The 27,016-nt window shown below is 40.1% G+C and overlaps 2 protein-coding genes across 2 annotated transcripts; both read left to right on the top strand.

The window, feature by feature from the left end:
* The first annotated feature begins 68 nt into the window (after window positions 1-68).
* accs (1-aminocyclopropane-1-carboxylate synthase homolog (Arabidopsis)(non-functional)) lies at window positions 69-24,012 on the top strand. The gene is made up of 15 exons (XM_017700097.2): window positions 69-993; window positions 3,215-3,894; window positions 5,425-5,484; window positions 5,746-5,816; window positions 5,987-6,056; window positions 6,164-6,230; window positions 8,088-8,185; window positions 8,286-8,363; window positions 8,456-8,556; window positions 8,904-8,993; window positions 10,360-10,405; window positions 10,512-10,653; window positions 13,039-13,181; window positions 23,177-23,330; window positions 23,428-24,012. The coding sequence occupies exons 1-15, from the start codon at window positions 363-365 to the stop codon at window positions 23,853-23,855; spliced, it is 2,859 nt and encodes a 952-aa protein (XP_017555586.1). The 5' UTR covers window positions 69-362; the 3' UTR covers window positions 23,856-24,012.
* On the top strand, window positions 15,845-19,762 carry LOC108428805 (E3 SUMO-protein ligase ZBED1-like). Its single transcript, XM_017700101.2, has 2 exons — window positions 15,845-17,767; window positions 18,452-19,762. Exons 1-2 carry the CDS (start codon window positions 17,053-17,055, stop codon window positions 19,018-19,020), a joined length of 1,284 nt encoding a protein of 427 aa, XP_017555590.1. The 5' UTR covers window positions 15,845-17,052; the 3' UTR covers window positions 19,021-19,762.
* Window positions 24,013-27,016: the final 3,004 nt, after the last annotated feature.

Consider the following 27,016-nt stretch of genomic DNA (forward strand, 5'->3'; position numbering starts at 1 on the left):
CACTAACACGGGCCAAAGTTATCCCGGAATAAGGACAGCACGCATGTGCCGTAAACCCGGATGTAATATTCTAGCCGTTCTGTCTCAGAAGCAGCAGCTAAGAAACAACAAACAGTTGAGCTTGCACGTGTGGCTCGATGGAAAAGGGGACACTTGGTCCAGACCAGACTACAGGATTGACTAGTGTGTAGTCTGCTGTAGTTATTAGATATTATTTAATATGCACGATCCAGGCTTTAAATAACTTAATCAAGCATCAGCCCATAACGACAGGCAGCAGATGAACACATTTCTCAGCGATCACAAAGCATTGTGTTTTTTCCCCCTCGAGGCTCGTTTTTGCAGTCGTTTTAAGGGTTAGCATGGACTTTCACGGGAAAAAGTATGAACGAGGGAGTAACTGGTCCGAGCCCGAGGTGGTGGAGCTCCTGCAGCTGTGGTCGGACGAGGCGATCCAAGCCGAGCTTGAGAGCTGCCTGCGGAACCAGCACGTTTTTAACCGAATAGCCGCGGCCCTGCACGGCAGAGGGGTGTACCGCACAGGCGACCAGTGCAGGGAGAAGATCAAGAAGCTGAAGCTGGAGTACCGGCGCATCAGAGAGAACCAGAAGACCGTGCGCGGAGGGAGGACGTGGAAGTTTTACGAGGTGATGGACCGTGTGCTGAACGGCAGGCCCGTGTTGCAGTTACAGCAGCAGCGCCTTTTACCCGTTTTGCCTGCCTCGTGCTGCTCCAGCTCAGAGCCATTCACTTTCACCCGGCCGCCCAACCCGGGAGAGCTGCTGGACATCAAGCGCGAGGAGCTGCACGCAGAAGACGAGCTGCTGAGCGCAGAGCACGCGCCGCCAGAGCTGATCTACCACATCGGCTCAGAGGAGGACGAGCACGACGCCGAGAGCAAATCAGCCGGGGCGGACACAGAGGAGCAGGGGCTGGGAGAGCTGACCAGGGGGGAGGGCGCTGCTGCTGCGCACGCGGCCAGTTCTCCTTCAGGTACCGCAGCGCAGGGGTGTTCACAAAGGTTCAGGTTCAGGTGTGATTGGAGTGCCAGGTAAAATCGTGTAACGTAATAAGACATCAAGCAGGATCATGCAGTATATAATGGGATATAATGAGGCAATATGTAATATAACGGCACATCAGGCCATAGGGGGAACAATCAGACTAGTGTTTGTAGTTTATTAGTTATAAATAAACAAATAGAAATACTGTCAACAGGTTAAATGGTTATCGATTAAATTACAAAAATAGTTTTGTGGTAGATTGAATTAAACGAGTCCAGCGCCCCGTCCAACTAATCATCTGTTCAACAAGCCGTTATTGGGTTAAAGAGGATGTGTTAAAGCAGGAAACACACTAGGGCAGGGCAGTGGACCATGGTTGAAAAACACTGGTCTACGTTACGTAACACTTTGACCCTCTTGGCTATAATATTGCTCATGACAGTCTGTCCCTGAATTCACACTAGTTAGTTGCTGAGTAAGCACTCGTGACCTGAGTTACTGAGTAAACACATTAAGCACATATCATCTGGTGTTCTATAATGCCCCAATTCTCCATCCTACAGATGTTCTCTCCTCCCTTTGTCCAGAAGTCTTTTTTGATGTCAAAGTGGCCAATGTAGTGTCTAACAAGCACCAGTGATTTAAAACATCTAAGGCCAGATTTAGGTTTAAGATCTTTTTTAAGATCTTATTTTTGGGACAAAACCTTTGTTAAAACCAGTGTAATACAATGTATCAGGCATTATATTCCTAACCATTTTTATTTTTATAAATAAAACTACTGTAGATGGGCAGGTAATGTGTGTCCAGTTATGGTTTATGCCCGTGGGCGCAAGCCACAGAGTATTACCCAAAATCACCCCTACAGTTGATTACACAATGGGCACATACAGCAACACTTAAGATAATGATAATGCATATGTTGTGTAGAATATAATAGCAGTCATTAAGCTCAATAGTATACAAGTCATTCTATACAGTGATAGAGGTATTTGGACTACAGTGATACTACTGCATTTTTAGTACCACGGTCCAGCATATTTTCGTATTCTCACTGCCCCCAACACCCCAAACTCAACTCATTCAGCTCATTAACAAGTTAAGCATATACAGAAGTGCTTACTGGACCTTGCTCTTTGTCCCAAGTGCAGTACTTATATGATTCATGGATTCAGTATATGAACGTTCACTCTGTAAACTTTAAGGTAATAAAGAGACTAGGACACCAAAGCACACTTTTACTTTTTCGGATGGCGATATGGATAAAGGTGCTAAAGAAGCTACATTTCTACAATTAGTCACGTCTGAGGAGAAACAAGTTGAACAACTTATTGGTAAGAGAAATTCTGTTCAAAGCTAGACAGATGTGTGACAGCAGGTTTTGGTGATCATTTGACCTCATTACTGATCTAAAGAGTGAGATTTGTAGGTAAGTGTTGTTTGAATCTTTAAAGATGTTTGCTGAATAGAATAATGTGAATTTCTGTCTTTCAGTTCACTGTTTTTGAGTCAGTTTTCTAGCAACACCTTTCTTAGAAGTTTTGTCAAGTTTACTCAGTGGCTTTCTTATGCTGAATGTTGTTGATCAGCCAAACATGTTCAATTCTTTAGTTTTGTTTAAATTCTTGTTTGCTGAAGAATATTGGCACTTCCTTCCACAATGAAAGTAGAATTCTTCTGCGTTATGGATAGAGCTATAAAACTGCCACAATGACAGGTTCATCTCAGCTTTTTCAATACTTTAGTACTTATAAGATTAATCTGGATGTTGTTTTGTTCCATATAGTTATATTTCTTGTTCCATAAGAAGTACTTTATAGCCCATCTTGTTTTTTGAGTTGTGTTTTATTTGTTTCTGGCTAAATAGCAACAGAATGATACAGTAATTGTGGAAAAAACATGCTGTTATCATAAATAGCAGTACAGGTAGAATTCTGGCTGTTGTATAAATGAAAATGCTACATTTTAGTACTAATGCAGTAGAACAGTAGTACAGAGTATGTCGCATACCCAGAAATGGTAGTAGCAGATATTATGAAGCCTGAGATTTGTCTGTACTGATGTCCATTTTAATGGATGATAGTAGGTCATATAGTGTTAGGAACTACATCAGCTAGTCTGTTTGCAATTACTCAAATTGTATCAGTTTTGCTGTAATCTTGTCTGCCACCAACAATCTGTTATTTTTTCTTTTATGTCTTTCCTCATAGGGTACAGCGACCATAACGTGGCTGGCTTTTCCGGTGCAGGCATTTCCCCGGCAACAGCCTCTGCGGGGATTAGAGATGGGGGTATCCATGGTGACGTGGAGGACCCTAAAAGTTCTGTCTTGTTTCGGCAGAGGAAGCGGCGATGGGCGGGTCGAGGGATAGCCAGTGGGAGGTTGTTGGAGAGAGCGCTGGCGGATTTCCTTGGCTGGCAGCAAATGATGGAGGAGAGGTACCTCTCTCTGGAGGAAGCACGGATGCAGCAGGAGGCGCAGGCTGAGGAGCGCAGGGAGCAGCAAGAGGAAAGACGGGCACAGCAGAACAGGGAACATGAGCTGCGTCTTTTTTCTTTATTTACAGGGGTCCTCGCTGCAGCTAGAGAGAAAGCAGATGGTATTAGTATTAGCACCAGTAAACAAGGAGTGATTCCAGCTCCTTCAACAGCAGTACCAGAGCCAGAATCTCTCTCTGTACATCCTTCTTCTCCACCTCCAGTGCAGGGGTCATCACCTGACCCTTCTGCACTCCCCTTTACACCCAGTATGCTGAGGGGTGACCAGGTGCCTCAGTACAGTTGTTACCTGTCCCGCAGAGGTAACAGCATCCGGCAGCACCAGGGCATCCTGCAGGAAGGCTACACGCAGTACCATGCCAACAAATATGATGAGAACAGCAATCCTGATGTTAGTCCCTCTGTTTGTGTTTGTGTCAGCCAGTGTCCTAGTTCATGGAGAGTCACAGCTTTTCTTCTTATGTGTTTACAAGTCACGCTTAGTTAATGAAGTCTACACAGTTTTGACATGTACCCCAGATTAAGTTGATCAGCGGAGACAGAAATTGGTAAATTGGAAGCCCCCTCCTTAAAGACACTATATATACAATACTATATACAGATATACAAACTATGCACTGTGCTGCACACATCAAAAGTGACAGCCCCACCAAAATACCCCCCACAGACCAGTGAGCTTTGTCAAATATGTTATTTAAATTGTCAGTAGTAGTCAACAGTTTGAGTAGCTGGTGCTGGTTTTATAGTAGACTTTCTCTCATGCAGTTTCCTTTTAATATGTAGAAGTTATAGCTTGCTTATTAACATGGATTTAACATTATTAATATTTCATATTTCATACAATTTTAACTCCTTAACAGCCTCTTTATTCACAGGGGTCAGTGGCAGATCACAGGACAAATTGTATTGGTTTTGGAGAATTTTAGTTGGCCACAGGGAACGAATGAGGAAATTTTCAAAAAAGAAAATCTGTTTAGACCCATTATTCTCAATATTGTCACCAACTACAGAATGACACATTAATTTGGACATGTCTAGACTTACATGTTGAAGGCAACTAGTCCACATCATGTAAGTCCCAGTCTAAAATCCATTCCCACTTAGGTCCTGAATGGAGGCCTATTGTCCCATCAATTAGTAAGCACAGACTACTAAACTAAAGTAAATGCCTAGATCATTATACTCTTGCCTGAATCCATGTCAGTTTGTTAAGTAATCTTATATACACTTGCTTATGTGGGTTCTGATGTGGTATGACTTGCTGTTATCTCTTAAAAAGGATAAAAGTACAGTTGTATGTAAAAAGTTTGGTGACCCTGGTCAAATGACAAGTTTTGTTGAACATACTTCTACACACTTCAATCCACAATTACTGTTTATTTGCTGAATTCAACATAGTGGGGAAATAAAATTATGTTTTGTTTTTTATCAGTATGTTAAACTAAGAATTAAATAGAAATTGTGCACTAAAATCTGTAGAGAACGTTCACTTATTTTAAAAAATGTTCACTATTTGTATAGAATGTTCACTTTTTGAACTTTTGCATGAGACTGTACGTCACATATCTACAGGCAGTAGTAGCAGCCAGATTTTAGACAATTGTGTGGGAACTGAGTCATGCATTTTGCATGATGCTGATCAGTAGGGTGTGTCTTTCCATTATTTGTTAGCTTAATTAGCCTCGTAGTTCAGGAGAAACTCATGGAATCAAACTTTGGGCATCAAACATGTCTTGGCTAATCGAATACAGGCGTTTGCATTTATTTATTTATTTGTTTTTGTTGTTGGCATGTTCACCTCAAGCAAAGCAGTATAGCCTATGTGTATGCCACTATCTGTCTTTTCGTTTCTTTGCATAAAGTCATGTAAAGAGTTTTGCCAGTTTTAATCATTCTGTGTTTTTCCTGTCCTTTTTTTCAGGGCATAATTAATATGGGAACGAGTGAGAACAAGCTTTGCTTTGACCTGCTGCAAGAACGGGTGAGGCATTTTGAAGTGAAAATCACCCACACAAGTCTGTCACATTAGACATGCACTGCTTTTACAAGCGTTTTAAACAGCATGAGGCTAAAGGGCACACATCAGTCAGCATGCCGTGGATTTTTCTCTGTTATTGTTTAGACATCAGCCATCATGCATTAGACTCTAATGTTAGGGAGTGCAGTGATCTTTTAGCTTCAGGAAATGGTTGCTGTTTATGGTGTACTGCACATGGCTCTGACTCTGTGTTTTCTGCTTCAGCTGACTCAGCCTGACATGCTGCTCATGGAGCCGTCCCTGCTGCAGTATCCAGACTGGAAAGGCCACTGCTTGTATGCAAACATTCAGTCTGTTGAGTGCTTTTCTGGTATATTATACTTTTAACAAATGGGGTTTTGACGACTAGGTGAGCAGTATCGATAGGTAAACTTGTCAAAAGCCCTCTTCCCTTTACTTTCATTGTAATGATATTATTAACTGTGCTGAATTCTCTTTTCCTCAGCCTGAGAGAGGAAGTAGCTAAGTTTCTGTCAGAACACTGCCGCTCTCCCGTCCCACTGAAAGCTGAGAATGTAAGTTTCTCGCAGACTTTAGCCGTATCAGCAAGAAGTGAATTGTTGTTAGATTTAAATTTCCTCTTTGCAGAAGACACAATGGTGTGTGTGTCTGTGTTTTTCAGATGGTTGTGATGAACGGCTGTGGGTCTATCTTCTGTGCTGTGGCAGCTGTGCTCTGTGATCCTGATGGTAAGAGTCCATATGACCACAATCTTTGCTTAGCACAAATTTCCTGTGTATACAGTGCTGTGCAAAAGGTAGAGACCACCGTTCATTAATTTAATTTCCAGTCCAAGTGGCTATTAAGAAGAGTTTGTTAATTTTTTTTGTTATCAGAAAAAAAGTAGAAAACTTTTGTTGAACTGAAAATTACATATAAGCCTCAACAATGAAATCTATCATTTTCTTCATTATTTAATGTGTTTACCCTACACTCTCAGAAACATGCAGCACCCCTCTTGTCCTTGGCATGGTAACCTCATGGGTACATCTCAGTACCTTTAGTCAGGGAGCATAATTGCACCATAATCCACTGAAATTATATTTTCGAAGTTGCATTAACTCCACACACCCCATCCCGTCTCCAGGCTTTTTTTTTTATTGTTCTTTTTTTAAAACATTTGGTTATGAAGAGGTAAAATGTGTACTTTTCATCTAAAGCATATTCAGGGTGCGCAACTCGACCTTAAAACCACTGTTGTGCCTTTAATACCTTTGGACATGTACATTATTTGTACCTGCGCAGAACCTTTATTTCTAACAGTGTATGACTTTATTACAGCTTCCCTTTTTTTGAGAGGCTTGCTTTCAGTTTTTTAAAGAAATCTGTTGAAATCATATCACGTACAATACAATAGAATGTACCATAAGTGTTGTATCTATATGGTCAACAATGGTCATTGCAGTGTATCTATAATGCATTACATGCCATTTTAGAAAATATGTCGCATTATGCAAGTATTTTGTCACATCACAATATCAAAAGTCAAGACCACACTTTGGTTTAACAATTTGTTTTGAAGACATAAAAACATTTTCTGTTGATGTATTTGCTTTTGTTTACCAATATTTGGGCTGCCTACGGGTACCTAATGATCGCGACCGGTGACGTCTGGCTAGAATTATCTGTGCGAACAGATGAGCGACTCAGAAGTCAGATCCACATTCATTTAGAAGGCCCCGCATGCATATTCCGCAGGTCCATGCAACATTCTTTAGTTTCCATGGAAGATGGCAGCAGAGGACCCAACAGAGTGCCTCCACAACACCGGACACAATGCCTTACCTGGGCTTGTGAGGTTGCTACCTGGACCTTCTACAGTCTCCATGAAGCCATGGACCCCAGTTGTCAACAAGGCACTGTGCAGGCTGGTGTTTCCATACTGCTGTGGGGTGTGTTCTCATGGCATGGGTTGGGTCCACTGGTTTGTCTAAACATTGACCCATTGGCTGCTATGTGTTATGTGGTGACCATTTGCAGCCCTTCATGGACATCACATACTTCCACAATGATGGGATATTCCAGCAGGTTACAAGCTTTAAGTACGGTTTATCCGATGATGACAGTTTAGGTGGTCTACCAGGTTGTTAGCTTTTAAAACTGTAGTTTTGGAAACTTCTTTTGCGCTGCACTGTATGAACTGCTGTTCATAATGTTTGTTTTGTTTTTTAAAGCAAAACTCTTTTTCAATTTGCAATAGCTTGAATGATTTAAGAGCCTATTATGAATGAAATATCCTCACTTTTTGATGTATATGAACACTGCTAAAGCTTGTAATTGTCCCGTTCGCCATGCAGGATTATTTCAGCAAAACCTACTCTTCATTCCAGTGAAGACACTTTGATTATCTTGGATTTGGGTGCTGCAAAACATACCCCAAATCTTGTAAAATAGCTGGATTATCTTAGTAGATACGTTTGTAGGTATTTTTCTTTCTTAAATGATAAATAACAGAATTGAAAAGCATTACTTGGAAAAATGAGCCAAGTGCCAGTTATGACAAGCAGTTTAAACTAATATATCTAGTGATTCTTTGTCTTTTGCAGATGCAATCCTCATTCCAAGCCCGTTCTATGGCGTAATCACAGAGGATGTTGATTTGTACAGTGGTGTGAAACTCTACTGTGTTCCTCTTGACAGTGAGGTACTCATCAAGGGTCCATAGAATATTCAGTACATTCTGTGGGGCTTATTTCTGGAGTGGTGTGTGATTTTATGCACCATTTGTTTTTGTTTACCTTCAGGTCAGTGAAAGTGATGCTAGACCATTCCATCTCTCTGCTGAAAAACTGGAGCACGCTCTTGAAAGGGCAAAGAAAGAGGTGATTCATGGAGCTCACAGTTTCACATACATATACATAAACATTCATAAGCTCACACATACAAAATGAATGAGCTCTGTTGTGTTTTGCAGGGAGTGAATGTAAGAGCTGTCATCCTGGTTAACCCCCACAATCCTCTGGGGGAGATTTACACTGCTGAAGAGATGACCAGCTTTCTGAACTTTGCCAAAAGGTCATTTTAACAAATACTCATTCAGTACTAAATCACAACTGGTGACTGTGTTTGTATTTGTTCCTTTTTGGAACAAACACATAAACATACTGCAGAAGCACTTGTTTTCCAAGTGAATTACTAAAATTCATCTTTAATGATCCCCTGTGGTCCACAACTGGATGTTATTTCTACACGGTTACATTTAGTCTTAACTGCCAGTAATTAAGCTGTATATTGGTGTAGAGGGAGTTGCATTGCTTTGGTTTACTTTCATTAAGATATTGATTGATAATGAATTTATAAACAACACGTTGTGCTTCCATTCCTTTTGACGCTTTACATTTCTCTTCTTTGGTGCGCCACAGACATGAGCTGCATGCTATAGTGGATGAGGTCTACATGCTGTCTGTGTTTGGTGAGGATTTCTCCTTTCACAGCGTCCTCAGTCTGGAGAGGTCAGTGACAGTTGTGCTGTTTGTTCAAATGCTTCTACTGTGTGCACACAGATACAGTGAGTTGCCAGTTTATTGAATTAACTAACTTGTACCTAGACTGTGGAAAAGTCAGAGACATTTATCTAATTTCTACCCAGAATAGTACAAGTTCAATTCAACTTTTAATAGATATTTTAATTGAAATCAGATATAAGATGATCCACTTGCATAAAAAATGGAAAAGTCAAAGGAAAGTGAACAGAAGTCTCTAAAACTAACTCAAATATTATTAAAAGTTATAGAGAAAACAGACAAGACCACTCAACACTATGAGTCTAAAATGATATATTGCTGTCAAGAAGCTGTTACTGAGAAAGAGAAACAGCCAAAAATACACTCACCGGCATCAGAATGGGGAAGAAAGGGGATATAAGTGACTTTGAACGTGGCGTGGTTGTTGGTGCCAGACGGGCTGGTCTGAGTATTTCAGAAACTGTTGATCTACTGGGATTTTCACAACCATCTCTAGGGTTTACAGAGAATGATCCAAAAAAGAGAAGATATCCAGTGAGCGGTCAGTTGTGTGGACGAAAATGCCTTGTTGATGTGAGAGGTCAGAGGAGAAGGGGCAGACTGGTTCAAGATGATAAAAACGCAGCATCAAATATATAAACAAAATCTCTGAGGAACGTTTCCAACACCTGGCTGAAAGTATGTCATGAAGAATTAAGGCAGTTCTGAAGGCAAAAGGGGGTCCAACCTTTTACTAGCATGGTGTAACTAATAAAGTGGCTGGTGAATATATATATGTATATATATATATATATATATATATATATATATATATATATATATATATATATATGTGTGTGTATATGTGTATATATATATATATATATATATATATATATATATATATATATATATACATGGAACTCACATTTTGCAGGCTACAGATTCTCCATAAGGGGGTGCCATTAGCAATCAAATAGCTTTTGATGCTTCATAAGTTCAGTGCTTTGCATCAGTCACACAGCCCATCCTTATTCAGCTTTACAGCACACAAAAATGTTCTTACAGTTGTGGTGGTTCTGGTGTCAATTTCCATTGATAATCAGGGTAAACAGTGGTTGAGAAATTGTACAGCAATAGATGGACTTTAGTCAGTAACTGTAAACGTACAAGGTGCACCTATATGGTGAGTGTGTCTGATAAAATGGCCAATGTGTGGTTATACAAGGTCAGTGTACAAAATAAACTGGCCACTTTGTGTAATAGCGACTCATTGTTTTTTTTGTTGATGTTAGTTTTATGATCAACTTTTATTCTGATGTGTCTTGGATACACAATCATACTCATTTGTAGTAATTATATTGTCTGTCATCAGGATACCAGATGCTCAGAGAACTCATGTTTTGTGGGGTCTTAGCAAGGTGAGAGCAAAGAAATGTGCATATGTCCTCAAAGTAATTGAATTTGCTTTGGTACAACAGACAGCACGAGAGTGTAAATCTCCTTGGCTTTGTGTTGTGTGTGCAGGACTTTGCTATGGCAGGTGTGCGTGTGGGTACAGTGTACTCAGAAAACAGGGATTTGGTGCAGGCTCTGGATAAGCTGGGCAACTTTCATGGAGTAGCAGGACCCTTACAGCGCCAGGTTGCTCAGCTGCTGAAAGACAAAGGTATGTTTACTCTCTGTTTACCTCTGCCACAGTGACTTACTCTCTGTTTTGGTGACTGCTAGGCCACAGTGCTCTCCAAGCAGTAGATATTCAGTGTATAGCACTGTGCAAAAGTCAGAGACAACACTTAATTAATTTAATTTCCAAAACTGCCACAGAGTATTTAAATTTCTTTTTTTTTTTTTTTGGAAGATTCCAGGCAGATGAGATATAGGATAATCCACTTGCATAAGGAAGTAGACAGTCAAAGAAATATAGGTTAAAAAACAGGAGTTTCCAAAACTGCAGTTCAATTATTAAAAAAATACAGAGAAACTGAGACCCCAAACAACCATGCAAGATCTTGTAGATCATCAAAACTGCCATCATCAGACAGTACTTAAAGCTTTCATCCTTAAGAGTGATGAGAAAATCAAACTCCACTCTTGCTTCAGATCTGAGACAAGAATGTGTAGCCGTCAAGAAGCTGTTACTGAGAAAAAGAAATCGGCAGAAAAGAAGAAAAACAAAAAAGGAATTTTTTCAGAACAATGGACTGACCACCAACATCAGTCCAGACCTCAACATCAGTCCAGACCTCAACATCACTTGATGTGTTTGGGATTACTTGGGTTGTGAAAAGCAGAAAATGAAACCAACCTCTGAATCTTCTAAGGTTTAAAAAATCCTGCATATTCATTTGATAAACTGGAAGCAAGTGTCCCAAAAATAAGGGAATATATAATAAAGGCAAAATTGGACACACTAATTACTGAAACCTTTGATATTATATTTATTTGTTAAGGCATCTGTGTAATTTTCGGTTTGTGTACATGTCAGCAAGTCAGGCGTATGTTCACTTGTAAAAACACATTGAGCTAAATTAAGTGAAGTGATACTTTTTTAATCCCACAACTGGGGAAATTCCACCTCTACATTTAACCCATCCGTGAACCACATACACACTAGTGAGCACACACACACTAGGGGGCAGTGAGCACACTTGCCCGGAGCAGTGGGCAGCCCTATCCACGGCGCCCGGGGAGCAATTGGTGGTTAGGTGTCTTGCTCAGTCATGGACTGTCGGTGCTGGGGATTGAACCGGCGACCTTCTGGTCACAGGGCCGGTTCCCTACACTCCAGCCCATGACTGCCCCAAAACTGCCCCAGCCAGAGGGGTTTGTTATATACATTAATTTTACCCTGTGACCAAAGAATGTAAAACAGCAATAAAGAAAGTATACACTTATCTTCTTCCTTATACAAACCAAAATGTTAGCCTAAGTGAGGCTTGAATAGCTATAGTTTAACCAAACGTTAATTTTTTTATCTTGAGGTCAGGACTCAAACCATGGCTTTATGGACTATGTTACCACACAGTTAGAAGCATATAATTTTCTAAAATGTCTTTGCAATAGCATCAACCTTATCCTTCACTGTAACTAAGGGGCTGAGCCCAAACCCTGAAAAACATCACCAAACCCTCCTCTACCAAACTTTACTGTTGGCACTATGCATTCTGGTAATTAGTGATCTCCAGATTTGTCTATCAGACTGGCAGATAGCAAAGCGTGATTCATCACTACAGAGAACACTTTTCTGCTGCTGTAGATTTAAGTGGTGGTGTGTTTAGACCACTCCGGCCGATGCTTAGCATTTTGCATGGTGGTCTTAGGCTTCAGTGAAGCTGCTTAGCCATGAAAACCCATTTCATGAAGCTCCCACCAGACAGTTCTTGTGCTGATGTTGGTTCCAGGGGCAGTTTGGAACTCTGTAGTGAGTGATGCAGCAAAGAATAAGTAAAAATAAAAAGACTGTTATACAGTATGTCCATGTGGCTGTGCATGGTCTACTGCTTCATGGCTGAGCTGTTGTTGCTCCTAGACACTTTCATTTTATGATGATATGACTTACAGTTGATGGGAGCAAATCTAGCAGGGCAGAAATTCCACAACCTGACTTGACAAAGGTGTACACTGTAACAGTGCCACATTTAAAGTCATTGAGCTCTTCGGTATGAGCTGTGCTACTGCCATGTTTGTATATGGAGATTGCATGGTTGTGTGCTTGATTTTATACACCTGTTAGGGATAAGTGTGGATAAAACATCCAAACTCAGTAATTAGGAGGGATGTCCATAGACTTTTGGCAATGTAGTGTTTGTGTTTTCTGCTTTTTTCTGATGCTGAAAAATGTATAATTTGTCCACAATGGCCTGGAAATAAATAAAGGAAGGGGAAAGTTGACGGGTCTCTGGCATTTGCACAGTTCTCTATTTATTTCTCAAAGATTTGTCTTTGTTTATATGACAAACATTAGAAGTAAAACTAGCCTGCATCATATGACAACTAACCTTTTAAACCCTAAGGGATTTCATACATAGCTGAAATCTGTTGATATTTTCAGAGTGGCTGAATGAGGTGTTTCTCCCGGAGAACAGACGCAGGCTAAAAAAGGCACATCAATATGTGGCCGCTCAGCTGACGAAGCTAGGCATTCCCTATCTGCACAGAGGCGCAGGCTTCTTTATCTGGGCTGACTTCAGTAAGGTAAGGTGCTAATAGAGGCACTGCACTATTACACACATATTACCATGCATATAATGCTTGTAAAAACATGTAAAGCTGAATTTCATGTCAGAACAGTCACTTTTAGAGTGTACTGGATTGTATTACAGTGTGATTTAGTCTTACTCTGTGACCTCTGTATGGAAAAACACAGATTTATGTTGGGTGAACGCCTGTAGTGTAGCTGGCTGTCTAGTTAGTACTGCTCACACAAGCCCTTGTTATGATGAAGTCTTTGAACACATTTATTATCCATTGATAACCCTCACTTCCTCTTACTGACTAATTCAGGTAATTCAGAAGCTTTGTTGATAGTGCTAACTGGTATAAGTCCAAGCTGTGTTCTAAAGTTTAATGTGCAGTTGTAAAAGCATCAAGCATTATTGATGAAGGAAAAACTTAATTGATTGAACGGCACCTAAAGAAAACATGGCTGTGGCTACTGAAGTTTTTTTCGTAGTTTTAATAGTTTATTAAATATTCTTAGTGCTTTGAAGTCTTGAGTAGAGGTTCCCAACTCATGGCCCACACAGCCAGACCTCAAAAGCTTTTGTGGCCAACAGGATTTAACCAACCTGATCATTTCAAAAGAAAATAAGTATAATACTAAGATATATATATATATATAATACTAATAATCAGTGTAGCCTATTGAATTTTGCTTGCCTGTATAATATAACAGAACATAATAAACTATAACACATCACCAAAAAAGAGTCCAAATTTGACTAATGTAATCAGATGGCTAATGATGTTTGGCAGCTACAAAGTGGGGCTGTCAGGCTGAAGAGAGAAACGTTGCAAACCGAGGTCTGGCTTGATTTGAATTAGGTACATACTCACTGTTTAGGTATAATTTATCCTTTTGTAAAGCTTTATGTGAAAAGACCTCTAAATGTACAACTAAAGTAGCAGTTACTTGTTTTCAGTTCCCATGTAAGTCACAGATACTCACTGCTGTATTTTCTTTGCTTCACTTTATACTTGGTTTTCTCAGTTTGAGATTTGGTGGATTCTTCACTTGCAGATGGCCCAGCTTTCCTTTTGAAAGATCCTGTTTATAACTAATACTAATTTTTGTTTGTTTAAAAATGTTTAAAAATATGTTTGGTTAAATGTCTTACATAAAGTAGTGAATTTCTGCAGTAAAGACAATAATTATTATGTAACCCACCCACAAGCAGTACCACTGCAATCCACTGGGGGGCTGCAACCACAGGTTGAAAACCACTGGTCTAGAGCTATTGTCGCTATACATGTTTTACATTACACAATCATTGATTTATAATTACACAGCTACTTAATCATATAATGAATTACTTTTATAGTCAAATTTACGTTCTGTATTGGCAGGTCATGTCAGCACTTTGTCTTTTTGTTTTGATGTCAAAAAAATGGTCTTCTACATACATATACAATGTAGTATTGATTGAAAGTTTAGAATCCACAGATATTCTGATGAGATATGAGAGAGTAAGTAAACAAAATGTAAGAAAAGGGTTTTTGGCATATACAACATGGGGGTTCCTTATTTCTTGTAGTCTTGGTAATCTTGAGGTTTATTTAATTGGCTGTAGCTTCTGTCCAGTGTGGGTCAGTTTGAGGTTGTCTCAATCAAGGCGGGATGCTCCTTACACACTTTTTACCCATACTTCTTTGCCAAAAATGGGCCAAGCACAGAATTACATACATTTTTATGGTCTTAACAACAAATTGTTAGTCAGTAAATTAAACAAATAGCTAATTAACTCAGTTTGGCATAACTCTTCTCACTGAGTTCTTTAAATGTTGAAGTCATGTGGGTAAGCTTGCATACAGCCTTTTTAGAGAAAGAAGAGTCAATATTTTTCCTCTCAGCACTGATGGCCTCAAACAGTTGACAAAAATTGCAGAGCTAATTTGTGATTAATGTGAGCCAAAATATTTTCTTTAGGATTTAAATCTGGACTCAGTAACCATCAGTAAAAACCATTACTGTGTTGAGCCTGGCCCACCTTTTTTGAATGTGAGTGTGCAGATCTTGTGACCCACTTTTGCCTTGTTCCATCCTCTGTTTTTATTCTCTGATAAAAGCTGGTCATCATGTTGCCGCTAGTGGTTTTGTGATGCTTTTCATCCACTTACACTTCTCCTTCTTTCCCCCTGGCCATTTCTCCAAGCCTGTAAAGGACTGTACTTTTCTCACCTCCTATTAGGCAGGATCTCTTTATGCTTTCTTGCTTCCTCACTTCTATTCTGTGGAGGCCAGTTTGAAGTACCAATTCTGAGTGACTTTGATTCAGTTCAGCTTTGAGTAGGCCCTCTCGCCTCTTGTATTTTATATCTTCATAGATTGGCCTCTTTAGTTCCTCTGGTTCTTTTCTCACATATAATCATCTCTCTTTTTGAGGATGTTTTTATCAGGAGGGAGTTTGAGCCTTCTGTACTTGTCCACCTGTATATTTAGGCTTGGATTTGCTTGTATCAGTTAAATAAATCATTTTAAATACTGAACTAACATTAACATAACGCATTAAGCATCTATCCCACTTGTAGTGATTACAGATAAAACTTTAGATTTTATTCATTTTTTGTCTTAACCTAAAAGTTATTTGTTGTTTTAAAATCTAACTGAATTTGCATCTGATGTTGAAAGATATCAGCCATCAGCTTTAGTAAACTGTTTCCTGCTTTCAACCTCAGCTTCAGTATGTCTTCTTCAGCTGTTCCTTTCCTGCTTTAATATGAACAAACATCAGTGGTTATAGTTATAGTCATTACAGTATCTGGTGTTAATTTTCTTTACACACCTATGTCAATTGTTGTCTCAGTGCCAACAAGATCTGATGAGCATCTGTAAGAGTCTTAGCCTTAACTTCTTTCTCCATCATCTTCACCATACCATTTGGTGTTTTAGTGTAAAATATCAAGAAATTGTCCGGCTACATCATACTTATCATTGTGCATACTGGTAATTTAGGCTACTTAAGCCAAAGACCCTCAGGTCTATAAAGACTCTGGCTTCGACTTCCTGCTCTGTTACTCTTTTCCTGTTTCAAATTTAGAAATTGTGTCCAGCTACGTAATCACTATTCTAGTAGTTGTTGTTAACTGCCTCATCATACAAATTAATGTTCATCACATATCGAAAGACTCTCCTGCCATCTTTTTAAAGATCTGAAATTTGATGTTTTTAAAAGCATTAATGTCAACAACCTTAGATCAGCTTTTGCAACTTTGCCATATTTTTCCTGCTTTAATACTCTGGGCAGATAAAAAGAGATCTTTGGCAATAATTTAGATCATTATGTCTAGAACAATAAGAGCGACATTTATGATACCAAGAACACCATATTCACAGTGAAGTATGGTGGTGGGCGAGTCATGATATGTGGCTGCTTCTCTGCAATCAGTACTGAAGCAAAACACACGACTGAAAGACACCTGGATGTAGGGCTGGACAATAACTCTATCAATATATATCGCGATAGAAAATATTTCAATAACGGTGATATGATTTTTAGGCACATTTCCAAAATTTCGATAAATATTATTTACAACATCTGCGCTGACGTTCATTACAGGGCGCTGCCACCAGTTCATTACATTCAAGCCGAACTGAAAAAGCAAAGCACAGTGGCTGATGACGTACACCACAGGCAGCAGCCACTGCTCAGCAATAGCAGGCTAGGCTAGGTTCGGCGGCACGTTCTAGCTGTAAAATGAGTACCGCTGACCGCAATACAAATGTGACTGAACGAGCTTCCACGAGTGATAATAAAGCAGACGAAATAGTTGATAAGAGAGGAAAGACAAGTTCAGTGGTGTGGAAGTGGTTCGGCTATCGAAGATTCAGGTTTCAGTGTGCTGCAAAATGTGCCGTAGAGTGGTGCCGACTAGCAGCGGGAGTTCCACTCGACAGAATGAAGGGAAGAGTGTGAAGATGAGGCACCATAAAAGTTTAAGCCAACCTGTCCCTGAGACATCACCAGCACCCCCACCATCACCAGCAGGTGTGTTAAGCAAAGGGAACCCCACGCAGCAAACACGGATAGCTGCGTTCATGCCGTATGACAAACAGGCCAAGCGTCATAAAGACAGCACTAAAGCTGTAACAGACTTCTTGGCTAAGGACATGATGCCGTTTACTACAGTGGAGAATGTAGGCTTCAGGAAAATGATTTCAGTCATCCACCCCAGATACGAACTCCCTGGCCGCCGGTGTTCTTCTATACCCAAGCTTTATGGTGCAGTTAGGGAAAGGGTGGAGGAGCAGCTGAAGTCCGCGTCGTTTTTGCGACCACAGCTGACCTGTGGTCAAGCCGAACCGTACATGAGCCTGAAAGTCCACTTCATCGACAAAGACTGGAAGCTTGTCAGCTTATGCCTCCAGACGGTCTACTTTCCTGAGGAACACACGGGCGAAGCAGTTGCCGCCGGACTTGCCGACGCGCTCGTTTCCTGGGGACTCGGCGAGGACCGCCAGATCTGCGTTACCACAGATAGCGGGACCAATGTCATCAAAGCTGCTGAGCTGAACGGATGGACAAGGCTACAATGCTTCGGGCACCGACTGAACTCTGCTATTGGTAAGTTATACACAGTTAATATTCCTTTGAGGCCTGTGTTAAGTTCTGTGTATGGCATAGTCTATTTGTTACTACAATGACTTCCCTAACAAAAATATACTCACACCATACACAAAATAACCTAAACCTATCACAGCAGTGCTTGCATGTTTTTGATATCTGTTTTATATTCTTTATATTTGTTTGTATTTCTCATATTCACACAGTTTTATTGTGTGAGGTTTATGCCTGCTTTCTAGTTGTTGCTTGCCATGACAATTTCACTGAGCATGTGTTACACTGTGCATTTGATAAATGTGGTGCACTGCACCCTTCACAGACTGCTCACTACTCAGCATAATGCTCCATACCATACCCAGACACTATTACTTATTAGGACTAAAGTTTTGATTAGGTGATTTAATTCCCTGATTTATGTGACTTTGTAGGCCATTTATTTCATCTTTAGTCAAGAAATACATATTTGTATGGGTGATACATACAGCAATTCTCTCAAATTCAAAGGTGTTTTATTACCGTTGGAACAGATGTTTGCCAAATCAAGTGTGAAATAACAAAAATGTGAATAAGCAGGAGAATTGTGTTTTTCCTATAAGAGTGATATAAATAATTTAAAAATTGTAGTTAAAATACAGCTACAAATGAGAACCATACACTGCAACATTTTTCTGTCTCTATCTACAGAGAAAGTTAACCAAGACAAGGGAGTAGACAGAGCAGTTGGGGTCTGTAAAAAGGTGGTGGCTGCCTTCTCCTTCTCCTGGAAGAAAAAGCGGGACCTTGCAGCTGCTCAGGAAGAGTATAACTTGCCAAAGCACAAGCTTGTGAGTGAGACACCAACAAGATGGGGCTCCCGTCAACAAATGGTGAAGCGGGTTCTGGAGCAGAAAAGGGCCATCACAGAGGTCCTCTCAAAGGACAAGAAGACCAGGTCACTGGTTCCCACCTGGCAAGATGTGGATATTTTAGAGTCTATAGATGCAGCTCTGAGCCCACTTCTTGAATTCACTGATGCCTTGTCCGGTGAGTCCTACGTCAGTGTGTCATTCCTAAAACCAGTCATGCATCTCTTCAACACCTCCATCTTGAAGGAAGCAGAGGATGACACAGAGCTCACCCGGACCATAAAGACGACAGTGATGGGATACCTCAACGAAAAGTATGATGACCCAGCAATGGATGATCTGCTTGACATGGCATGTCTTGTTGACCCAAGATTCAAGCTTCATTACACTCAGGAGGAGAAGAGATAATACATCAAAGACAGAGCCATGTTGGAGATGCTGAAGGGAGAGAGAGCTGTTGTGGTAAGGGCAGAAGAGTCCAGTGAAGAAGCCATGGAAGAAGCTTCTGTAGCAGTGCCACCAGCCAAGAAAGCAAAGCGGTCTCTGGCTAGCTTTTTTTCAAACAAGCCCACCATTAGCAATACAGCAGGTCTGAGTGCACAGCAGGCAGTTGAGAGGGAGCTCGGCAACTACCTTCTGACTCCAGATGCTGACAGTGACTCAGATCCTCTGGATTGGTGGAAAGTCTATCAAAAGAATTTCCCCAATGTAAGAAAACTGGCAAAACAGTTCTTGTGCATTCAGGCCACAAGCTCCCCCTCTGAGAGGGCTTTTAGCACAGGTGGCAACATCGTCACATGTAAAAGGGCAGCTTTGAAGCCAGATAATGTAGACCAGCTTGTATTTCTTGCCAGAAACCTCTAGGGCCCACCATAGGGTGTCATCAACCCTCAAACATGTCACTTCACCAGCAACATGTGTTTTTATTGTTGCCCGCTCATTTTTCTGTATTCTGCAGAAACTCTGAGCACTTTTCATATTCCTTATCTTGGATGAAGCACTTTTGTTTCATTATATGTACATAAGAATAAGATAATCAGCCCATGTTGTAGTTTGAAGATATTAATATTGACAAAGCCAAGAAGTTTGTTTATTTGAAGGCAATGTCATGTTTCTTGTTCGGCTGAATACAAATAAAAGGTGAACACTGTTTCATTTGTACCATTTGTATTTCTAAAAGCTTACAAGGGAGGAGGCTTCATAGACTTGGCAAATTTATTTTTCAGAAGTTTGTAGGTACAGACATTCGTTGTGGATGTTCTTGGCAGTTTTCTGTGGTTTTATGTAGTTCATATCGATATCGGAATTATATCGTATCGACCAAAATTAAGAAATATATCGTATAATATATATGTTTGTCATATCGTCCAGCCCTGCCTGGATGGTACAACACACTAGGAGATCTTAAAAGAGAATTTAGATCAAGAAACAATCTAGGACAACAGTGGATTTTTCAACAAGACAACAACCCCAAACATGCAGTTGTGTTATGATACTAGAGTCACAATACGATTCAGTTGTGTTTTTCACAGATTTGTGGTTTGATGGTTAATTGAAGGCAAATTATGCCTTCAAAAGAAAACATTATGTGTTGTAATGATGCAAAACAGAATAGAAGCATAAACAAATCAACATAAAAAACCTTCCTCATGATTTTGCACATTTGGGAGATGCTCTTGACAGTGGTGAATGGTAATGGTGTATGTAGTGTTCAGAGTTTTGCCCCAATAATCTGATTAGTGTTGTTCTGGTGGTGTTCTTGTCTGGAAGGGAATCAAACCTCCCGTCTCTTCTGTGCAAGACAATGGCATTTTACACTGCACTATCCAACTATTCCTTTCAAAAGTCCCACTAATGCATTCACATGATGTTGTGGGAATGTGAAAACATGCTGAAGAAGTAAACTGCAGGTTGCCCACGAAAAAGACTTTAATGAATGAACATAAACGGTTGTCCATCTCATGATATTGTACAATCATGACAGCTGGTCATCATTTCTTGTATAAAGTTTTTTGAATGTCTGAAACTCGTCTCCTCTTTCTTTGTCACTCTTGCAGATAGTTTGTTTACTTCAGCTTTCTAACACCTTAACTACTACCACCATTTCTTCTTTCCATTTATTTCTCCTCTTTTTCTATGTGTTTTCTACAGCTTTCTGGTGACCCTACTGCATCTGTTGACTCTTAATTCCAAAACTTCCCTTTGATCCTAATTAATGTTGTCCTGTTTTTCTGGGCAGCACCAGAGACATCTGGAGTGCCTTAACACAAACCAACTTAAAATCCAAATTGTGTATAAGATACCCCACGCCCATAGAGCTTTCATATCATCCAATACGCAGTACAGCACACACAGATTCGTGGTTAGGAAGTACTATACTGAGATGCAAAAATATAGAGACAGTTATGGGTTCAATTAGTTATGTATTTATAATGTTTATTTTCCAGATAAAAAATTTGAGACTAGAGCATAGCATGTCTGCTTTTATTCTTGTGCAGTGTTTTCCATACAGTGTAAACCATAAGGTAAAATGTAATTAATACACAAGTATTTTTGGCTTAGTGTAAGTATTGGTATAAATAAATTAGAAGCAAAATGACGGTGTTTAAAATGAGTGTTCAGTCACAAACTCTTCACATTCCAGAAGCAGCCATGCATGCCCAAGTCCTCCTCCATGCTTCACAGATAAGGTGTTGTCCTTAGGAATATTTGCAGTCCCTCTCTTTTCACCTTTCATTTCCTTCCCTAAACTTTGACAAATATTCTTCTTCAAATCATTGCTCCATTTAAAAAAAATAAAAATAAATAAATAAAAGCAGAGTCTTCAGAATCTCCCATCATGTACTTGTCCTAGTGTTTATTTTCAGCTGAAAATGTTCACACAACAAATGACAAAGTTTGATTGTGTGGAAAACATTGCCCAGGAATTTTGCGCTTAAGTCTTTTGCACATCTTTTGATTTGGAATACATATAAAAAAATAACCCATTTTACCTCATTGTCCCAGTTAATTCTGCTTCTCACTGTGTGAGCGACTAGATTGTTCTCCATATCATAGAATATGCCTGTTCTTCACAACACTTGAATATTCACACATTCCTACAATATTTCTGGCACAGGCAATGCATTCGATTCAGTGACAATCAGCATGAGAAGTGAGAACTGATTCCACTGTGACAACCGTGATGCCACTGATACAAGCCAAGAAATGTACTGAGCAAGAACACTATTTGCAGATTATAAAATATCCTCTGAAATATGTCAATGTTTCTGTGCTGTGTTGACGTAATTTTTTTACAACACTGAATCTTGCTTTTAACCTGTTTCATGCAGTATTTCTGCACTGATAAATGGTCAAAACAGAGATGATCTTGTTGCTATTGCTGTCACTCAATAGTCAATATTTTGTCTTCACTTTCTTCTCCATTTCCAAAAGCAGAAGCTTCAAATGAAATGTGAAGAATCAGCAACCTAACAGTGTTGCCTTGTTGGCTAATATATATATATATATATTTTTGCTAAAATAAACACAGTGAATTATAAAGATGCTCTCTTTTCCTTAAAGCATCATCACAGCCAAGGCCCTGTTTACTGATACTGGAGAGAGAGATAATACAGAGCATTGACCTTAAGCATTACAGTTGGAAGTCCCGGGTTAAACGACACGTTTAGTTGATTTTCTACGTGAAAATCAGTTAACACATGCTCTACACTGAAAACATTACTGCACATTTTCATGCACAGTTACAGAAGTGATATAGATTATCTCCTGTTATCAAACGTGTATGTTTTTATTATAAAGTATATTTCTTTGGCTCTGTGTTTTTGTGTGAATGTGTCTTTTTGTGTGGCGTTTGTTGTTTTAATGAACATCATGGCATTTGGAGAATGATTTATTTGAGAAAGTGACACAAGATAAGAACTTGTTTATGTTTGTCTCTAGTCTATCCTGTGAGACATGGTGGCGGCCTATGGTACAGTTATTGGAAGTGGGTATTTTCATCATTGTAAAACTGGGAACAAAGGTGGGAATCAAGGCCTGGTGCCTGACTGAGGGTGACACTAACTGATGCCATTAGGATGCACATAAGGGACACTCTGTTTTCCTTTTGAATTCAATTTGTGGTCTTCCCTTTTTAGTTTTGGGGGTTTATTCCATAACATATGAATGTTGTGTTTTTTTTTTTTTTTTTTTTTTAATACATTTCCTTTTTTTTTATTATTATTATTATTTTGGAGTGGCATTTGTAATCCAGAACTGATTATCCAACATCAGATGCTGACCTCATTAACACTGCTGTGCTTGAATGCAATCAAATCCTCTCAGCAATGTTCCAACATCTAGTGTAAAGGTTTCCCAGAAGAGTGGAAACGAAGGGTCTGTAACTCCCCATTAATACCCCTGGTCTCAGAAGAAATGTTGGATAATCAGTTATCTACAAACTTTTTGACGTATAGTATAGTGTATAATCAGCAGGCTGGTCATATTAGTGGAGGTGTTTCCTGAAGCACAGTTGTTTCTGATCTGTGCCACTGACTCTGACATCTGTGTGTGTGTGATTCAGTATCTGAAGGAACAGACGTTCGTGGAGGAGCTGTGTTTATGGAGGTGTTTTGTGAAGCACAGAGTGCTGCTGAGCTGTAGCCAGGCCTTTAGCTGTTCCTCTCCAGGCTGGTTCCGGATTGTTTTCACTGACCAGCAGCGCCACCTCCAACTGGGTCTGTTTACAATCTGTTTGGTGTATGTACATATGCATTTACACTGGTGGTATATTTTTTGTACTTATGCATTTATGCTGCTCTCTTCTTTCTTCAGGGCTGGACAGAATCAGGGAGACGTTAGAGGAGCTCCAGGGCTCCAGCATGCCGCCTACCACTGAGAACACAGAGAAAGACAAACAGGAGAGCCATAGACAAACAGAGAGCACTGCACAAAGAGAGAAACAAAACAATGAAGACAATGCCAGAGAAATGACAACCACCACATTCAGTGCACCAACAAAGCTGCATTGTAAGGGAAATAATACCGAGACTGAAAGCTTATTATTGGCTGATGAGGACACTGTGGTCTTCAACTGTCAATCCTCCTCTACCTCAGAGAGTCTGGACTCCCTGATTGGTTCTCTGAGACAACAGATACAGTCGTCTGATTGGTTAGAGAAAAACAGGCCAGAGCTGGCTGCTGGAGAGGACCCGACACAACTGGATGTTTTTAAGGAGCTGTTGGACCGGGCGAGGATATAATGACACGTTAGAGAGAGCAGATTTCTTTATACCAGGGCCGTGTTTGTTCAGTTCTTTGTAACAGGAGAGTTTCTTAATATGTTAAACATATAAGACTTGCATTCTGATCAACTGTTTTCTATCACAGGTAATAAATAATACATCAAAATATTGTAAATTCCTTTTTCAGTTTTATTTTTCATGTGGCACAATGAAGAATTGCACTAGTACTTTGTTTTGAAAAGCTCTGGGATTTCAGATGCCTTTAGGGTTTTCAGTCCGCCATCGCTAAAAAGCTCACAGGTTTTGAAGCATTCTTTTATTAGATCTAAGGAGTTTACAACCTTAAAAACATTTTTTGTGCTGTTGCAGATTTCATGAACTTTCTCGGCGCCAAATTACTGTCAATAAATAACAGCTTGAACAAAAAAAAGCTTTTATTTCGTTGTTGCTATTAATGTTTTATTTGTTCTGGTGAGCCCACACCAAGACATTAACTTTAGTTCTAAGGTCAGAAGAATTTTCCCATAGAGAAGCCTGGATGAACAGAGAGAGCAATACTGCTGTGAGATGTGCCGTAGCAGTTACTGAACAGGAAGTAAAAGAGGGCAGGCTTTGCTTTGAGCCCACTGGGCTGGTGGAGTGAAGAGTGGGCTTGACTTTCTTGTGTAGGTTTTTGTTGCCATGACGACAGCAACCCCTGAGTCACGGCAGCTAAGAGTTGCGGCTCCTGCCCTTAACACCTTCAACTTCTGCTCTCAAAACAAGTGTGACATCAGTATGATGTCAGAAGAACATACATAAGGTTAAAGATTACATGTGTTCAAATTAACACACCATGAGCTATTAAAGGGGAAATAACACCTTTTAAAATGTAAATCTAAATTAAATCATTTAGACGTAGACAAAGTCATTTAGAGTGGTGATGGGGAAAGGCTCCATTCTAGAGAAACTTACCGACTCACAGAAAGCTGTTGGATGAGATTAGGAATACATTGCCTCACACCAAGTCATTGTTTTCTGATAGTTTTGAAAAGCTTTTGGTAGTTTTGAAATTATGGCAGAGAAGTACATGCACAGCATTGTGCAACAGAACAGTACCAAAGAAAACACAACTGTCAAAACCTTGTATCTCCAAAATGGTAACTTGATGAGAGAAGGAAAAAACATTTTTAACCTGTTAACATTTTTAACAGGACTTGTTAATGACTTTTTCTGTTGGTTCCATCATAATGGAATTTTAACCCAATGCAAAGTGTATCTGGAGTTTCCTAATTATGCAAAAAGTAGGGAAAAAAGATGAAACGACAACACAGAAGAGTGTGTGTCAGTTTACCGGTTGTTGTGGAATAAAATCATGACTGAGTGCAATTTTAATTCGAGCATATATTATCAAGTTTTAAGTGGGGAGGTTTAACCTGATAACACAGAGCCTGTGAACTGCTTGTAGATCAGTCACTCAGAAGCAAGCAAACAACCATGTGCTGAGACATCACAACCACAGAAAAAGTGGAAATGCTGGTGGTCTAAAATAAACAAACTTAGACTTCGATGAATAGAAAACTATCAGAGATTAAATTGAAGTAACAATTAGGGGAGCAGTGATTATTCGACTTATTAGACTAAAATCCACGTCCAAATGAGTTGGCGACTAATTTAGTAGTCGATTGGTTGATGACGTCATTACGCGTCCTTCTCGCGCTCGCCAGGAATGTTTAGACATTACCGCTTACTGGAGAGTTAACAACAGCGCGGTGACAGCCTCAAAAACAAAGCCCTCAGAAGTGTGGAAGCTGAACCCAGAAAAAAGGTTGTCAGCAGTGCTGACGGCTTTGTAAAGCCGACCGTAGCTGGCACGGGAGCACATCCTCCATGCCGGAGCAGTTGGGGGAAGAAGATTAATCGCAGTAAGATACGCCTCGTCCCAAATCGCGCACATGACCACTAAGTGTAAAATGGCACATATACCATTAGAAGTGCACTCATTACTGTAATATGCGAAGTTCAGAAGTGTGTGGTTTGGGACACTAGCGAGCTAGTTCGCTAATGTTAATGCTAAACCCCGCCTCGCGCCATGTTGTGAGCTGAGCCGGAACTGTTTCCGTTAAAATGCTGTTCTCTGGAATCGCTAATGGAGCTGAAACATTCGCCACTTTCCCCTCCGCTATCAGAGCATCTCCTCTGCAGTGGGGAGACACTCTCACAAGAGCACATCCTTGGTTATACATTTTGACAGGAAAAATATGCTCACCGGTTAGTGCTAGTAAAAGGTTGGACCCCTTTTGCCTTCAGAACTGCTTTAATTCTTCGTGGCATTCTTTCAACCAGGTGTTGGAAACATTCCTCAGAGATTTTGGTTGGTTATTTGAGTCCTGTTGCCTTTCTATCGTCTCGACCCAGTCTGCCCATTCTCCTCTGACCTCTCACATCAACAAGGCATTTTCGTCCACACAACTGACCGCTCACTGGATATTTCCTCTTTTTCTGACCATTCTCTGTAAACCCTAGAGATGGTTGGGTGTGAAAATCCCAGTAGATCAGCAGTTTATGAAATACTCAGACCAGCCAGTCTGGCACCAACAACCACGCCACGTTCAAAGTCACTTAAATTCCCTTTCTTCCCCCATTCTGATGCTCGGTCTGCACTTCAGCAAGTTGTCTTGACCACCTCTACATGCCTAAACAGGCATGTAGATGTGAACATCTGTCAGATTATGACACAGTTAACCTGTCTTTTAATGCTGATGGACAGTCACTGTTCTAGAGCTCAGATAGATAGATAGATAGATAGATAGATAGATAGATAGATAGATAGATAGATAAGGCTTTATTTTCATTTGCATCACATGTGGTACATGTGGTGGAACTAAACATTGTACTCTCGGTCCCACTTAAATCCCAAAAGTAACATAAAAAATAAATAAAAGGTGCAAATAATAGCAGCATGAACCACTGGTGATGTATAAGTGATATGTATAAAGTGACGTGTTAGGGGTGATAAATAAGTGGACACAAAGTGCCATTGCAGTGACGTCTAATTGCAATTTAAGAGTCTTATGGCTTCAGGGAAGAAGCTGTTGCTCAGTCTGGTTGTTTTACTCTTAATGCTCCGCAACCTCCTACCTGAGGGGAGCGGGACAAAAAGTGTGGGTGCTGGGTGAGTGGGGTCCTTCATGATGCCA

This window comes from Pygocentrus nattereri, chromosome 11 (genome assembly GCF_015220715.1).
Source record: "Pygocentrus nattereri isolate fPygNat1 chromosome 11, fPygNat1.pri, whole genome shotgun sequence".
Taxonomy (NCBI): domain Eukaryota; kingdom Metazoa; phylum Chordata; class Actinopteri; order Characiformes; family Serrasalmidae; genus Pygocentrus; species Pygocentrus nattereri.

Excerpts from the sequence above, each read along its gene's own strand:
- accs (XM_017700097.2), top strand. The coding sequence starts at position 363 with ATGGACTTTCACGGGAAAAAGTATGAACGAGGGAGTAACTGGTCCGAG. Across the intron at positions 994-3,214 it reads CGCGGCCAGTTCTCCTTCAG|GGTACAGCGACCATAACGTG; the intron begins GTACCGCAGCGC and ends CTTTCCTCATAG. Across the intron at positions 8,557-8,903 it reads TTTCTGAACTTTGCCAAAAG|ACATGAGCTGCATGCTATAG; the intron begins GTCATTTTAACA and ends GGTGCGCCACAG.
- LOC108428805 (XM_017700101.2), top strand. The coding sequence starts at position 17,053 with ATGTGCCGTAGAGTGGTGCCGACTAGCAGCGGGAGTTCCACTCGACAG. Across the intron at positions 17,768-18,451 it reads CCGACTGAACTCTGCTATTG|AGAAAGTTAACCAAGACAAG; the intron begins GTAAGTTATACA and ends CTCTATCTACAG.